Source organism: Capsicum annuum, chromosome 1 (assembly GCF_002878395.1).
Source record: "Capsicum annuum cultivar UCD-10X-F1 chromosome 1, UCD10Xv1.1, whole genome shotgun sequence".
Lineage (NCBI taxonomy): Eukaryota > Viridiplantae > Streptophyta > Magnoliopsida > Solanales > Solanaceae > Capsicum > Capsicum annuum.
The window spans coordinates 248991617-249007427 of NC_061111.1; the positions used below are offsets into that span (position 1 = coordinate 248991617).

Genomic DNA, 15811 nt, shown 5'->3' on the forward strand with positions numbered 1-15811 from the left:
TCAAAAGATATCTGTCAAATTCGCTCATGCTGGTACCACCGGAGCCTGGTAGGCCTTTGATCTTATATTTATCAGTCATGGACAATTCCTTCGTTTGTGTCTTAGGTCAGCATGATATCACAGGCAAAAGGGAGCAAGATATTTATTACCTTATCAAGAAGTTCACAATATATGAAGCCAAGTACACACTTCTTGAAAGGACATGTAGTGCCCTGACTTGGGTAGCACAGAAGTTGAAGCATTATCTTTCATCCTATACTACTTATCTCATCTCCCGCATAGATCCTCTGAAGTATATATTTCAGAAGCCTATGCCAACGGGTCGATTGGCAAAGTGGCAAATATTGCTTACCAAGTTCGACATTGTATATGTGACTCGAACCGCCATAAAAGCCCAAGCCTTGGCAAATCATCTTGCTAAGAATCCCATCGATGAAGAGTACGAGCGATTAAAGACATATTTTCCTGATGAAGAAGTGTTGTGTGTCGATGAAGTCGTTATAGAAGCTGATCTAGGTTGGAAGTTGTTCTTCGATGGATATATCAACATGAAAAGAGTCGGAATAGGTGCAGTTCTTATCTCTGAATTAGGGCAATATTTCTCAATAACAGCGCAACTTTGATTTTATTGTACCAATAACATGGCAGAATATGAAGCTTGCATTTTGGGTTTGAGGCTAGCTGTTGATATGGGAGTCCAGGAACTATTAGTTTTGGGGGGTTCAGATTTACTCGTCCATCAGATTCAAGGTGAATGGGAGACGCGAGATTTAAAGCTCATGCCATATCGGCAATACTTGCAAGATCTATGTCAACGGTTTGTGTCAGTAAAGTTTAGGCATATTCTAAGAATTCACAATGAGATTGCTGATGCCTTAGCCACTTTAGCTTCAATGCTCCAACATCCTGACAAGGCCTATATTGATCTAGTGCATATACAGAGTTGTGATCAACATGCTTATTGTAATGCAGTTGAAAAAGAACTCGATGGTGAACCTTGGTTCTTTGATATCAAGCGATACATTCAGTTACGAGAATACCCAGCACATGCCACCAGTGATCAAAAAAGGACTATTTGGCGTTTGGCTAGAAGACTTTTCTTAAGTGGGGGAATATTATACAAGAGAACCCCAGATCTGGGACTTTTGAGGTATGTGGATGCAAAAGAAGCCTCGACGATCATGGTTGAAATACACTCCGAAGTATATGGTCTGCATAGAACGGTTATATTTTGTCAAAGAAGATACTTCGAGCAGGTTATTATTGACTTACTATGTAGTGGGATTCTATTTGTTTTGTTCGGAAATGTCATCAATGTCAGGTACACGGTGATCTAATACATTCTCCTCCTACTGAGTTGCACGTAATGGCTGCTCTGTGGTCGTTTGTAGCTTGGGGGATGGAATGATTAGACCGATTGAGCCAAAAGCATCGAATGGGCATAGATTTATTTTGGTGGCCATTGATTACTTCACAAAGTGGGTAGAAGCAGTAACTTTTAAGTTAGTGACAAAGAAAGCGGTAGTAGATTTTGTTCATGCCAACATCATTTGTAGGTTTGGAATTCCTAAGATGATTATTACAGATAATGTTGCCAATCTCAATAGTCATTTGATGCAAGAAGTGTGTCAACAGTTTAAAATAGCACATCGAAATTCCACTCCATATCATCCAAAGGCTAATGGCGCTGTGGAAGACACCAATAAGAATATCAAGAAGATACTGCAAAATATGGTACAAGGGTCTAGACAATGGCATGAGAAGTTGTTGTTTGCATTGCTAGGTTATCGCACTACTGTTCGCACTTCAACAGGGGCAACTCCATATTTATAGGTGTATGGGACAGAAACAGTCATCCCTGCAGAAGTTGAAATTTTCTCTCTTTGAGTCTTTGTGGAAGCAGAGATTGATGATGATGAGTGGGTCAAAACCCGACTGGAACAATTGAGTTTGACTGAGGAAAAAAGGCTAACGTCGGTATGTTATGGCCAATTGTATCAGAAGAGAATGGCTCGAGCGTATAACAAAAAGGTACAACCCAGATATTTTAAAGTTGGTCAATTGGTATTGAAGCGTATCTTTCCTCACCAGGTTGAAGCGAAAGGCAAGTTCTCCCCAAACTGGCAAGGTCCTTTCATTATAAAGAAAGTGTTGCCCAATGGAGCCTTATATTTAATAGATATTGAAGGCAAAATGGCATAAATGGCTATCAATGCTGATGCGGTCAAAAGATATTATGTATGATATTTTATCCTTTGTTGATTTTATTGCATGTTTAGTATTTGCATTTTTGAAGATTGATATGATGAAGGCATTTTATTCTTCTATCCAAACATTGTGTCATCCTTTGTTGACCCATTTGAGCTTAGTTTTATTTTTCTTTCATATCCCTTTTTTGGAATCAAAATAGAGTCAAAGAAAAATGTCAGGAAAATAAAAATAAAAGAAAGAGTTCAAAAACAAAAAAAAAAGAGAAGAAAAAAAATCAAATCAAAACAAAGAACAAGCTGATAGAACTACGTGCGACCTGATTCTCCTCTCTTGGGAGTGAGATACGTAGGCTGTCCTATTCAGGGCTCGGTCGAACCAAATAGAGATTTTAGAGTTGCCCAGTCAATAAAAACTTGGGCATGAGTTAATGTGTTGTTTGAGTCGATTCCAAAAGTTGTAAGTCCCACCCCAACTTCATGTGTCATTTGAGCCCCCATCCATCCTTTTCTTTCAAACCTTATCCAAAAAGCCAAGTTACAACCAAAGAAAGTCCTTCAAATAAATTTTTGATAATTATAAGGCTAAGCATGCAATGGATATGATGATACATTATGAGGTACTACTTGTCTTCCTCAGCATAAAAAATCTGGAAAGATATAAAAATGAGAGAGACTTATTGGTGAAAACCCTCGCGGGCACCGTAAAGCGACAGTGAATCGAGAGAAATAAAAATGAGAGAGTCTTACTGGTGAAAACCCTCACGGGCACCATAAGGTGATGGGGAGTTGAGAGAAATAAAAATGAGAGAGTCTTATTAGTGAAAACCCTCATAGGCACTATAAGGCGATGGCGAGTTCAAGAGAAAAGTTAAAAAAAAAAAAGAAGTTTGTTGGCAAAAATCTTTTAAAATATTGTCAATTTGAATGAGATGTGAGTCCAATGGGTTTGAAGAACCAACTCAGCGGCAATGGCACGAATTCAACAACAAATTGGAAGTTTGGATAAGAAGATCAGGCAGCTTAATACAAAAATGCATGTCATAGTCATTGGAGTTGGTTGCCATATTCAGATAAGTTTTTTTTATTAAAAAGAGGGACATTGCCCTTTTTCTTTCATTTACTCATCTATATTTTGTTCTTTTGTGTCTTTTATCAAAAGAAAAGTTACCATCATTTCTTTACATATTTGAGTCTATTCTGTGTCAAAACAAGCGAGAAAGAATTTCAAAACTTGCTACCAGTCTTCCTAATTGTGTGAGGAAAAGTTGAGACAGCACATGAGAGAAACATGATCATAATTCGAAGCAAGGAAAAGGTAGTCTATCAACTGATAGGTTGCTAGATTCATGGGAGTATCAAATGTCAAAAGGTGCATCTCAGTGGCATGGTAAAATAGAAGCTCGGTATTTGAGTCAAAGGCGTTTCCCCGATCTGGTCTGGATCAATTATTCGATAAGACAGGGGCAAGTGTCAGCAATTTGAAATAAAGATGAAAGAAACAACTGCTAGAGCAGATGCCTGGAAAGCCAAGTGTTGCAAGCCATCACTAAGTTTTTAACTGACAAATTTTCTTTGTTGAAACAGGGGCAAATTCACTTCACTTAATGCAGCTACCATTGGAAAAACACATCCATGAGGACTTTACTTTCGTTCAGGACCCTTCTGAAAAATGAGAATTTACTTTCTGTTCAGGACCCTCCTGAAAAATGGGATTTTACTTTCTGTTCAACTCCCTCCTGAAAAATGGGACTTCACTTTCTATTCAGGACCCTCCTGGAAAATAGGATTTTACTTTCTGTTCAGGACTCTCCTGAAAAATGGGACTTTACTTTTGTTCAGGACCCTCCTGAAAAATGGGATTTTACTTTCTGTTCAAGACCCTCCTGAAAAATGGGATTTTACTTTATGTTCAGGATCCTCTTGAAAAATGGGATTTTACTTTATGTTTAGGACCCTCCTGAAAAATGGGACTTTACTTTATGTTCAAGACCCTCTTGAAAAATGGGACTTTACTTTCTGTTCGGGACCCTCCTGAAAAATGCGACTTTACTTTCTGTTCGGGACCCTCCTGAAAAATGGGACTTTACTTTCTGCTCAGGACCCTCCTGAAAAATAGGACTTTACTTTCTGTCCAGGACCCTCCTGAAAAATGGAACTTTACTTCCTGTTCAGGAACCTCCTGAAAAATGGGATTTTACTTTCTGTTCAGGAACCTCCTGAAAAATGGGGATTTTACTTTTGTTCAGGATCCTCCTGAAAAATGGAATTTTACTTTCGTTCAGGACCCTACTAAAAAATGGAATCTCTATTCGCGGATCAGTTTAAAAGAGTCAAAAACAGTTTTGAAAAAGGATTCCTAAAGGTGACTTGGCTCACCAAATTATGCCAAGTGGCGACTCTGAGTTTAAATGTAAATAATCCTTTTCGAAACACAATTTTCATTTTTTGTCACTTTAATAATAAAATCCTTTTGAACTTAAAATCAATTCTTTTGGAGTTGTAAAAAAGAGGTGTGACAATTATTTTCTTTATATGTAGTAGAGGTTGAGCCTCTTTTGGTTGGTTCCTGTGGACACTTTTAAACCCCTCAACGAAAATTCTGGGTCCGCCAGTTAACAGACAGTGAAAGAATAATCAAATAAACATTTCATATGTAAGATTTCAGCTCTAATTCACTTTAACAATATCTAGTGAGCAACACAAGCATCTAAGCAATACTACAATTGAAAATCAAGCTCACATAATCACAATGTTCATCAAATTGGGAAGAAAATCTCATTTTTCTCATATCAAGACACCGATGCCCGCATAATTTTTTGTCATCTCATATATATAAAGGATCCTCATTACTTATTTACTTTTTATTAAGTCAAACAAAACACTAACATATCATAAAGAGTTAAAAAAAAAAAAAAAAAAAAGCCTCAACTAAGCTTAAACAAAATCTGAAAATTAAAGTCAAATAACGGCCTTACCCATTCTTAAAACCTCTGAACGGCCCCAATCTGATCAAATACATAATCTATTTGAGTAAATGAGGTCGTAATTGATACTCATATTGCTATATGTCTATCTTAATTTAAAAAACTCAATGCAAAAATCAACTACGATCCCTCAAGATCAAAACAATACCACAACTATCTCAACAACTCAATACCAAATCAATATGAAATACAATATAATGATCTTCAAGTTTTTGAAACCATAGCATTTCACGATTCATTGGTAAATCGATTTTGATTCTCTATTAACCAATAATGTGGAACTATTAACATGGTTAAAACTAACCGTTTGATGTCTAGACGCAGCATGGTACTCTTTCTACCACTATGTTAATATAGAAGTGGTTTCAAAATAAATATTTTATCGATATAAGATACTCATATTGAGAAAATAATTTTAACCACTTATTGTAAATTATAAAAATGAGGATTTTACCTCCTTTATCTAATGATAAATCGACGATCTATTCTAAGTAAGATGGGCTATTTGGATTTGAAAAAAAAAAAAAAAAAGAAATAATTTTGCTAAGAATTATTTCATACAATATAATGATCTTCAAATTTTTGCTATTGGAGTTCAGGGTAAGCTGCTTTTTCATTGACAGCACTAGATTCTAGTTACTTTTTTTTTTTATATATATATTTTTACATCTTATTTCCTTCTAGACAATAGTTTTAGCATTTTTAGATTTGTTTTGTGTTCATAGATGCTCTTGTAATGGTGTCACCACTCACCAGGTCTTCGGTTGTTTGATTAATTAAGACTAAAATTTAATTGCTTAATTTTATATTATTTTCGCATTACAAAAACTGTAAAACGATTAATTATTGAACGGCGTGTGCCTACGGAAATGGTTGATGTCCTCAAGGCCTAATGAGATTTTGGATCGTAACAGTTTGAAACAACGATCATCTCACTAAAAAAAATTAAGGAATTAGATAAAGTATACTTTATTTATTTAATTAGGCCTTCAACAATATTAAAAAATTCTTCATATCGATATTCAAGATTCAAACTTGAGAACTTTGATCAAGAGTCAACAGATATGGACTATCATCACACCCCTATAATTGTAGGATTATAAAATTGAATTGGTGCAACATGTTTAACACTATTTAAACACTACCTCCCTTGTTTCACTTCACCATATGAACTAAAGTTCAGTAAACAATTATGAGCTCTTCTTTATGGGATATCCCATCACCTCATCCCATCTAAGATCTCTTTGGGTCTTCAATGTAGGAAATCATCATCAGTGTCCATCGGTGAATTCAAAGGTTAACTTATAGCAATTAATTTAGTATTTTCTCCGTTTCAATATTTAGTATACATATTAAAATTTTCATTTTCTCATAGTGAACTCATGAATAAACATTATAAATTAATTCAAAATTACTGCAGGAACTCGTAATTTTCAGATCCTGAATCCATCTCTTACAGGGTCTGCTCGTGAATTAAGCAAAATTTCAAGCTCACTCAGCTTACAAACTCAAAATCTTCACTATGATGATGATGATAATGATGAACTCCAACTCCATCGAGAACTTATGCCTAAAAATATTGCTATTATAATGGATGGTAATAGGAGATGGGCAAAGGCTAAGGGCTTACCAGTACATGAAGGTCACAAACTTATTACACCAAAATTAAAGGAGATTTGTGATGTTTCTTCTAAATTAGGAATACAAGTTATCACTGCTTTTGCTTTCTCTACTGAAAATTGGAAACGGTCCACGGTACGTGTTTTTCTGTATTGCTTTGGACTGTCCTTTTTTTAGGGGAGCGGGGCGAGGGGGGTGAGGGTCTATTGGAAAAGTCTCTTTATACCTACAAGCTAAGATAGTTTTAAGGTTTTTCAATATTTGGTGGGATGCACTTGGTATGTTGATGGTGGCGGTGATGGTTGTCCAAGGTACGCGTGTTTAAGGCTGCATGCATTTGCTTTCTGTCCCAATTTATATGGACCAGTATTTTGGTTTTGAGGGAGTCAGATGAGTTATTCCTAGGCTGCAATTTTTTTATGTTTTAAAAAATTTTGAAATTGTTAGCATTGTTATTCATATTATATATAGTCTTCAATTATGTAAATTTTATTTCAAAAGATTAAAGATTTTACATTCGAATTCATAATTAAAATTAAAAATTAGGAGTACCATGTTTTGCCAAGCAGTTTTTTTGAAAAGTGTTTTATTTTTTAAAAGAAAAAGAAAGTATTTTTGGTGAAAATAATCTGTTTAAACCATGCAGAAGTATTTTAAAGCCAGAGATGAAAAATCCTAATCCTTTTTTAGCATTAAGAGAAATGAATAAGCAACCATGTGATCATGAAGTTGTGATTATTTTTTCATTGTCTTTTATCAATAGGTATGGAGTAAGAGTGTCTGTTATTGGTTGTAAATCCAACCTTCCTATTAGTTTACAAAAATGCATAGCATCTACAGAAGAGATCACAAAGGACAACAAAGGACTTCATCTTGTGATTGCACTAAACTATGGAGGATATTATGACATAATTCAAGCAACTAAAAGTATTGCTAGTAAAGTAATGAATGGTTTTTTTACATCTAGAGGACATCAATGAGAATTTATTTGATCAAGAACTTGAAAGCAAGTGTCTAAGTATTCCAAATCCTGATTTACTCATAAGAACAGGAGGTGAACAAAGATTTAGTAACTTTTTGCTGTGGCAATTGGCTTATTCTGAATTCTATTTTACCAAGATATTATTTCCAGACTTTGGTGAAAAAGAACTTAAGGAGGCAATACATAATTTTCAGCAGAGGCATAGACGCTTTGGTGGACACACATATTGACAAATATTTAGGGGTGTGCGAAAATCGATTCAACCAATAAATCAAATTGATAAAAATGTTATTGGTTTATTGTTACCGGGTTATAGGGTTAACAATTTTTTAACGACTTTGTAAAATTTTTTGTTGGTCTATCGGTTTGATTTTGGATTTTAAGATTTTAGATAATGGTTAAACTGATAACCCGATAAGATTATATTAAAATTATGTTTTTATTCGTACTATATAATGATGATTTTAGATTTTAAATAATACGTACCTTATTCTTTTTTATTTTATAGTTATTGTCTTAGTTCTTATAATTTGTGTAGACTTTCTACATGAAGATAGTGTAAAATAAATAAAAATAAGAGAAAGTAAAGAAAAATAATTAGGGGAGTATTTTCTTGTCGGTTAAATAGAAAATCGAATCGATAAAGACCAAAATCGATTAACTGAAAGGCGATAATGAATATCTTATTGGTTCAATTATATATCAGTTTCGTATGTTTACAAATTAAAAACTGATAAATTAAATTAATAATACATAAAATCGAACCGAACCGACCAATCCGCATCCCTACAAACATTCCCTGGTATATATCCTTTTTTCGTGCATCTTTTAGCCACTCCATTTGAGTTAGTTTTTTTTTTTCTTAAAGAAAATAAATAAATTGCAATAAATAGCTACTTTATTCATTAGAAAGATACAAATCTTTCTTGTACATGAAACTCTTTTGTGGAGTCATGATCGTCATTTTTGTCATTTTTTTTCTTTTTTTATAAATACAAACAAATATAATTATAAATACAAATATAATATATGGTCAATTTAAAAATACAAATATAAAATAGATCTTTAAAAATACAAGTTCATCAATAAAAATAGAATATAAATACAAATACAAGCAAAATAAAACTACAAATACAAATACAATGTGCAGTAAAAGATAAATTACAAATACAAAATAGTCCTTTTAAAATATCAGTGCGAATTATATAAAATATATATGACGGTGCAAACTATAAAATACAAATACAAGTTTGAAGTCTAAAAAAGAAATGCAAATATAATTGCATTAAGTAGCTTGGTTCATCTTTATTCCATTTCGTATATGGCAGAGGATCCACATAACCCTTGATTTATGGGAAAGTTCAGCTTCAAATCCGACTTCTAACTCCCTCATCTTAGAGTTCTCGTTAGAGCAGAAGTAAGGCCCGAAATGAAGAGTTTAGGCTCAGGTAAGGCAAGAAGTACGTAGAAACCTTGATTTATTTACTTCTTGCGACTGCTAAAGATATTTGGTACTATCTCTGTATCTGTCCATTAGGTGGAGTCCACTTGAGTGTACTTACAAAAATTATAAATGTTGGGCGAATATAAATCAATATGCGCTTAGGGTATTTTCATTATCATAAAAAAAAAATCAAAAATAGAAAAAGAATCAAAATAGAAGAAAAAGAGAAGAAAGAGAGGTGGAAGTTAGAAATAGAAGAGAGAGAAAAAGCGTAAAGAAAGAATTGAAGAAAAAAAATACAAAAAAAATCAAAAAGAAAAAAATAATGAAAAAGGAGAAAAGGAAAAAGAAAAAAAATGATGGTAAATGCAAATATACTAAGTGATTATGATATTTCAGTCATCATCCATAATTTGTACTCGATTAACCATGTTCTTCGAAAATAAAAAAAATATATATAAAACATAAAATATAACGAAAAAAAGAAAAAAGTAAAAACAAAACAAAATAAAAAATAGAAAAAAAGGAGATTAAAAAGGAAAAAAAAAAAAAAAAAGAGAAGCAATGGGTAGAAATAGAAGAGAGAGAGAAAAAGAAATGAAAAAATAAAAAAATAAAATTAGAGTTTAAATATAGAAGAGAGAAAGAGAAAAAAAATAAAAGAAAAAACAAACGGAAAAAAAATCAAGTTAATATGATATAAAAATTTTATGTTTTTGACTTTAGGAGTTAAAGTGGATTGAAACTATTTTTACCCAATTCATATTTGATCAAATCCATATTTACCCATATTTATATGGACGGATTGCAATTCAAACCATTTTTGGTCAATTCATATTTAATTTATCCAAATCCAATCCAATCCAATCTGCCCGTTTGCCAACCCCAATTGTAATATACTTCTTTGTCTAGTTGTTTTTCAATTGTAATATACTTCTTTGTCTAGTTGCTTTTCCTTTGATATAAAAGGGAGATGCCACCATATGGCGTAGTACAGTTTTTTAAAAAATAAAAGTAAGAAGCAGTGCATAAAACTGTAAAAGATAATCATAGGGATAGTAATATGTTAAAATAATAGAAAGTGCAAATGAAAAAGCGAACTAAATAAGAGGCATTTACAGTGTAGAAGCGTAATAAGTGGGTAGTAGGCTAAGTAGACACTTGACAATTATAACAAACCGTAGGAAATGACAGTAAGGGATCGTTTTTGTAGAGTGTATAAGAATAATGCTGAATAGAATGTATTGATAATGTTTGTATTAGTAATACGTGTATTAGATATGTCAGTATTAGTTATGCACGCAATATTTCTTTTGATGTATTAAAAATAAAATGTAAAATATAATTTTTATCAAATTATGTTAATTTACTAAAACACCTTTTATTTAGCATTCTACACTCTTCTTTTACATTTCATCTTCATTTACATGAAAGAGGTAACATTTTCTATCAGATTTTTAGTGAAATGTGAGTTAGCATTTTACCCTAATGTTCGCTTCGTCTAAACCAAAATCCTGACAACGAAATCGGCGAATTTTTCGTCGAAAAAAAAGAAAAACAAGAACTGAATGAAATTTTCACCGAAAACAAGAACGGAACGGAAGAGACCATGTAATACTTGCAACAATTTTGAGTTCTTAGATTTTCCGGTGAATGGAACAGAAGAGACCATGTGATACCTTGCAATAATTTTGAGTTTTCAGATTGTCCAGTGAATACAGTATAGACGAGAAACAAGAACGGAAGAGAAATTGCAAAAAACCTGAGGGGTAAATTAATTTTTTAATAAGATAATACATGTGTTGAAAGTTTTATATTATTAATACATTAAAAAATAGCGGTATTAGTTATGCATAGCATTATACATAATAGTGTATAGCTAATGATATACATAAATTGAAAAAGTATATCAAAAAAAGTATTGGCAATGCATAGATCTAATGCATGCATTAATTTTTTTATCACACTCTATCAAATGACTCCTAGTCTATTAGCTGCCGGTAATTATTTTTCTAGAAGTCCAACCTTTAACATAATTGAGGAAAACTAATTCGACTCAAAATGGAAATAAATTAGCAATATGATTCCTTTCTCGAGCTAAATTATAGAGATAGGGTGTGTTTGGTATGTTGGAAAATATTTTTCATGAAAAGTTTTTTCTAGAAAATGTTTCATAGAAAATAAGTTGGTGTTTTACTTATTTTTTTATGTTTAGTTGTTGAGTGGAAAGTATTTTTCAAAAAATATTTATGGTGTTTAGTTGGTGAATAGAAAAAATATTTTTTAGAAAATGTATTTTTTTTCTACCTAAATTTTAACTTTACATGAGCGTGTGGCCCTCTAATTAAAAATATAATATATTTTCTAAAACATAATATTTAACTACACATTTTTAATCATTCGGTCCGTTTGTATGAGATGTGACATCAACAATTATACATTCATCTAACCAAATCTAGAAAATAAAAAAAAAAAATTATTTCGTATTAATAAAATAAATTTATAATTACATATTTGTTATTATTTTATTTATTTAAAAGTAACTTCTTAATACGATTTATGAAAGGAAAAATCAAAAAGAGTAAGTTGGGTGGTACTTGATTTGACAAAACGAAGAAATAACTTTAAAAAAAATTTGGTAAAAAACGTAATAAAAAGTTAGTATAATTTATAAATTGTAATAAAAAATTTTAATTTATAAAAGTTTAAAAAGTTATAATGTTATAATTTATAAAAAAAAAATTTAAAAAACTCAGTGTACTATCACATCACTTCTTAAAGTAAAATCATGTAAACTTAATAGTTTATTATGTTTTACAAATTTTTTTGTAAAACGTAATAAACTATTACTCCCTACGTTTCAAAAAGAATGATCTATCTTCCTTTTTAGTCCGTTTAAAAAAGAATGGCATCTTTCCCTTTTTAGCAACTTTTAAATTTTAACTTTCCACATAGTATGTTTAAGACCACAAGATTGAAGGGTATATTTGGTACATTTGACATATTTTTAATTTAACACCACAAGATTCAAAGGTCTTTTTTATTTTCTTAAACTCCGTGTCAAGTCAAATTAGGTCATTCTTTTTTAAACGGAGGAAGTACGTCTTATAAAAAGGTTTTGTAAAACGTAGTAAATTAATACTATGTTTTACTAAAACTTTTTTATTGTACACTTTTGCTATTAAACCGTTAAAAAAAAGGAATAAAACGTAATAAGTTATTACATTTAACCTATTTTGGTCACTTTATTCATATTTTAGTTTATTTTGGTTCCAAGTTCGCATAAGTCACATCTCGATATTTTCTAGAAAATGACTTTCCTTGACCCATGAGGGAAGTCATTTTCTTTCAAGTGGAGGAAATGAGTTTCTTCGGAAAATATTTTTCCAAAATTATATTACAACCAAACAAGGAAAAATAGGAAAATATTTTCCAGAAAACATTTTTCGTCATACCAAAAACACCTATAATATAAGGTCGAGATGACTGAAATGATTCAGACACATAATTATCTTTTTTCTAATTGTAGTATGGACAAACTCATTATACTGTATCGAAATCAAGCTCAACATCATATACACGTGCATATACGTAGAAGCAAAATAAAGGCTTCCTTTGATATACCCTAAATAATACAACTTTATTACCACTAGATATATTGATAGTCGAGTATTTGATTGGACTGAAATTTATAATAAATGCACTAGTAGTAGTTGTAGGGTGTTTGCATGCCTGATTCATTTCAAACACTGCATTCTCTCTCAACGTTCTCTCTCTCCCTCCCTCACACTGTCCTCTCCGGTTGCCGACGGACGGAGCCACAAGCCCGCTTCTCTCTCAAAACCCTCTCGCCGCCGGGACCAGCCGTCAACTTTCACCAACCACAGTTGCAAAACCGACCACCACTACGCCGCCACCGCCATTAACAGCGGTGAACCAACTCACCGCTACCTCTAACTCCCTCCTCCTCATCGCTTTCCGGCGAACAACCAGCCCCCATCCCCGAGCCAACCGAAGTCATGCTACCCTCCCCGTCTCCAGCGCCCCCAACGACGGCAACAGCAACGCCAACCATCGTCAAAACCCCCGATGTTGCCGTTGTCTCCCCCCAGAGCGCCATGAAATAGTTTCTGCTGCTCTACTGGCGAAATCCATCGAACAGCCACCCGCCGCTTCTTCCCCTCCTCATCGCTCCAGCCAGTTAATATCAAAGAGGAATAGAATTCTTGATGGATTTTTAAAATCCATCTCAAGTACCACAAGTATAGAATCCGGGGATGACAAACACTATTTCGGTGACATCAATACTATTCCGGCGACAGCAACACTATTTCGGCGACCAATTTCAACCACAGATTGCCGAAATCCAGCGACTCTATCAAGTAAATGGACTCAATCGATCAGGTACACTTGCTCCATCTTTTCCAGTTGGATATAATATTTTTGTCTTGATTCCTTTTTCTGAGTGTCTTGGCTGCCTATCTGGATTGGGGGTGACGACTTGATGATTTTGGTAATTCTTAATAGTGTTTTACCTGTTAATACTATTTGCGTTTTTTTGCTTCTAGTTGTTTTAGTAGTTTTGATTATTGTTACCTGAGAAACTAGAATATATATTTAGTTTGGTAGTATATATTGGTTGTTGTCGGTGTTCGGGCAACAGATCCTAACTCCTTGACTGATTTTATTATAACCAGTTTGTCCTTTTAGCCTTATCTTTATCCTCCTCTGTTATCTGTCTTTTTTTTTCTTTCCATTTTTTTCTCCTATTTGTGTAGTGGGTGGAATTGGCAATGATAGACTAGGGTTATGTCATAGGTCGGAATCGGGGTTGGGAGGTGGAGGCTAGGTTGGGGACGAGTTTTGGGTTAGGAGCAAGGGGTAGTAAGGTTATGTGGGATAAGAAAGCTTTTAGGTTGCGAGTTGGATCTTGGAACATAGGAACTTTGTAGCGTAAGTCTATAGAGCTGGTGAAGATTCTTTGAAAGAGGAAGGTTAGTATAGTGTGTGTCCAGGAAACTAAATGGGTAGGCACTAAGGCGAGAGATGTGGATGGTTATAAGTTATGGTACTCGGGTAGTGTAAGACATAGAAATGGGGTAGGTATCTTAGTAGATGAAAAACTTGGGGAGCAGGTAGTTGAGGTAAAGAGAGTTAGTGATAAGTTGATGTCTATTAAGTTGGTCATTGGAGGGTCTACGGTGAACGTTATTAGTGTCTATGCCCCACAAGTAGGTTTAGAAGAGAAGGAGAAGAAGGAGTTTTGGGAGGTTTTAGATGAGGTAGTGAGGAGCATCCTGAGCAATAAAAATCTTCTCGTGGAAGGGGATTTCAATGGGCATATTAGATCTTTGCCAAGAGGTTTTGAGGATGTGCATGGCGGTTTTGGTTTAAAGGAGCGGAATGAAGGCGAATCTGCTCTTTTGGATTTTTCTGGGGCTTTTGGGTTGTGGATAGCAAATTCAAACTTTCCGAAGAAGGAGGAACACCTTATTATGTTTTGTAGTTCAATGGCCAAGACTCATAGACTTTTTGCTTCTTAGGAAAGGGGATAGAGCGCTTTGTAAAAACTGTAAAGTCATACCTAGCGAGAATCTTTCAACTCAGCATAGGTGTTGGTGATGGATTTGGTTATCAATAAGGGCAAAAAGAAGAGAAGCGTGGAGGCTCAGCCCAGGATTAAGTGGGGTAGCTTGACTTTGGCTAGTGCTTCTGAAATAGAGGAGAAGTTGAAGAGTAGGGGGGCTTGGGAGAGTAGAGGAGGTGCGGATAGTATGTGTGAAATGACTGCTAGTTGTATTAGGGAGACCGCTAAAGAGGAGTTGGGTGTCTCGAGAGGTCAATCTGGCAAACATCGGGGAGACTAGTGGTGGAATCAAGAGGTTAAAAGAAAAGTGGAATATAAGAAGGTGGCGTATGCTAAGTTGGTTACGAGCAAGGATGAGAATGAAAGACAGACGAATAAGGAGGCGTATAAGGTAGCTAAGAGAGAGGCTAAGTTAGCGGTTACAGTGGCTAAGACTGCAGCTTTTGAGCGCCTATATGCAACTTTAGAGGAGAAAAGCGGAGATAAAAAGTTATATAGGCTGGCTAAGGCCAGGGAGCGAAGGGCTCGTGACCTTTACCAGGTGAAGAGCATTAAAGGAGGGAATGGTACAATATTGGTGGAGGATTCTCTCATTAGGGAGAGGTGGCAATCCTACTTCCATAAACTTTTGAACGATGAGGGGGACAAAGGTTTTGTGTTTGGGGACTTGGAGAATTCTGAGGAGTGTCGAGATTATGGGTATTGTAGACGTATCAAAGTTGAGGAGGTCAAGGGAGCTATTCGCAGGATGAGGCGGGGTAGGGCGACCGGACCAGACGAGATTTCAGTGGATTTTTGGAAAAGCACTAGCGGGGAAGGTTTGGAGTGGTTGACAAGGTTGTTTAACAGTATTTTTAGGACAATAAAGATGCCTGAAGCATGGAGATGGAGTACGATGATTCCAGTGTATAAGAACAAGGGAGACATCCAGAGTTACAATAACTATAGAGGTATTAAGTTGTTGAGTCATACTATGAAGGTTTG

The 15811-nt window shown here is 34.2% G+C and overlaps 2 protein-coding genes across 2 annotated transcripts; both read left to right on the forward strand.

Annotated features, from left to right (window-relative positions):
* The first annotated feature begins 641 nt into the window (after positions 1 to 641).
* LOC107862834 (nerylneryl diphosphate synthase CPT2, chloroplastic-like) lies at positions 642 to 8026 on the forward strand. Its single transcript, XM_047413343.1, is given in 6 exon segments — positions 642 to 1085; positions 6433 to 6490; positions 6615 to 6963; positions 7286 to 7296; positions 7544 to 7767; positions 7769 to 8026. Coding segments are annotated over 6 exon segments (1344 nt in total).
* A 5491-nt stretch (positions 8027 to 13517) lies between these two features.
* Positions 13518 to 14783, forward strand: LOC124899053 (craniofacial development protein 2-like). The gene is made up of 2 exons (XM_047413344.1): positions 13518 to 13644; positions 14272 to 14783. Exons 1-2 carry the CDS (start codon positions 13518 to 13520, stop codon positions 14781 to 14783), a joined length of 639 nt encoding a protein of 212 aa, XP_047269300.1.
* Positions 14784 to 15811: the final 1028 nt, after the last annotated feature.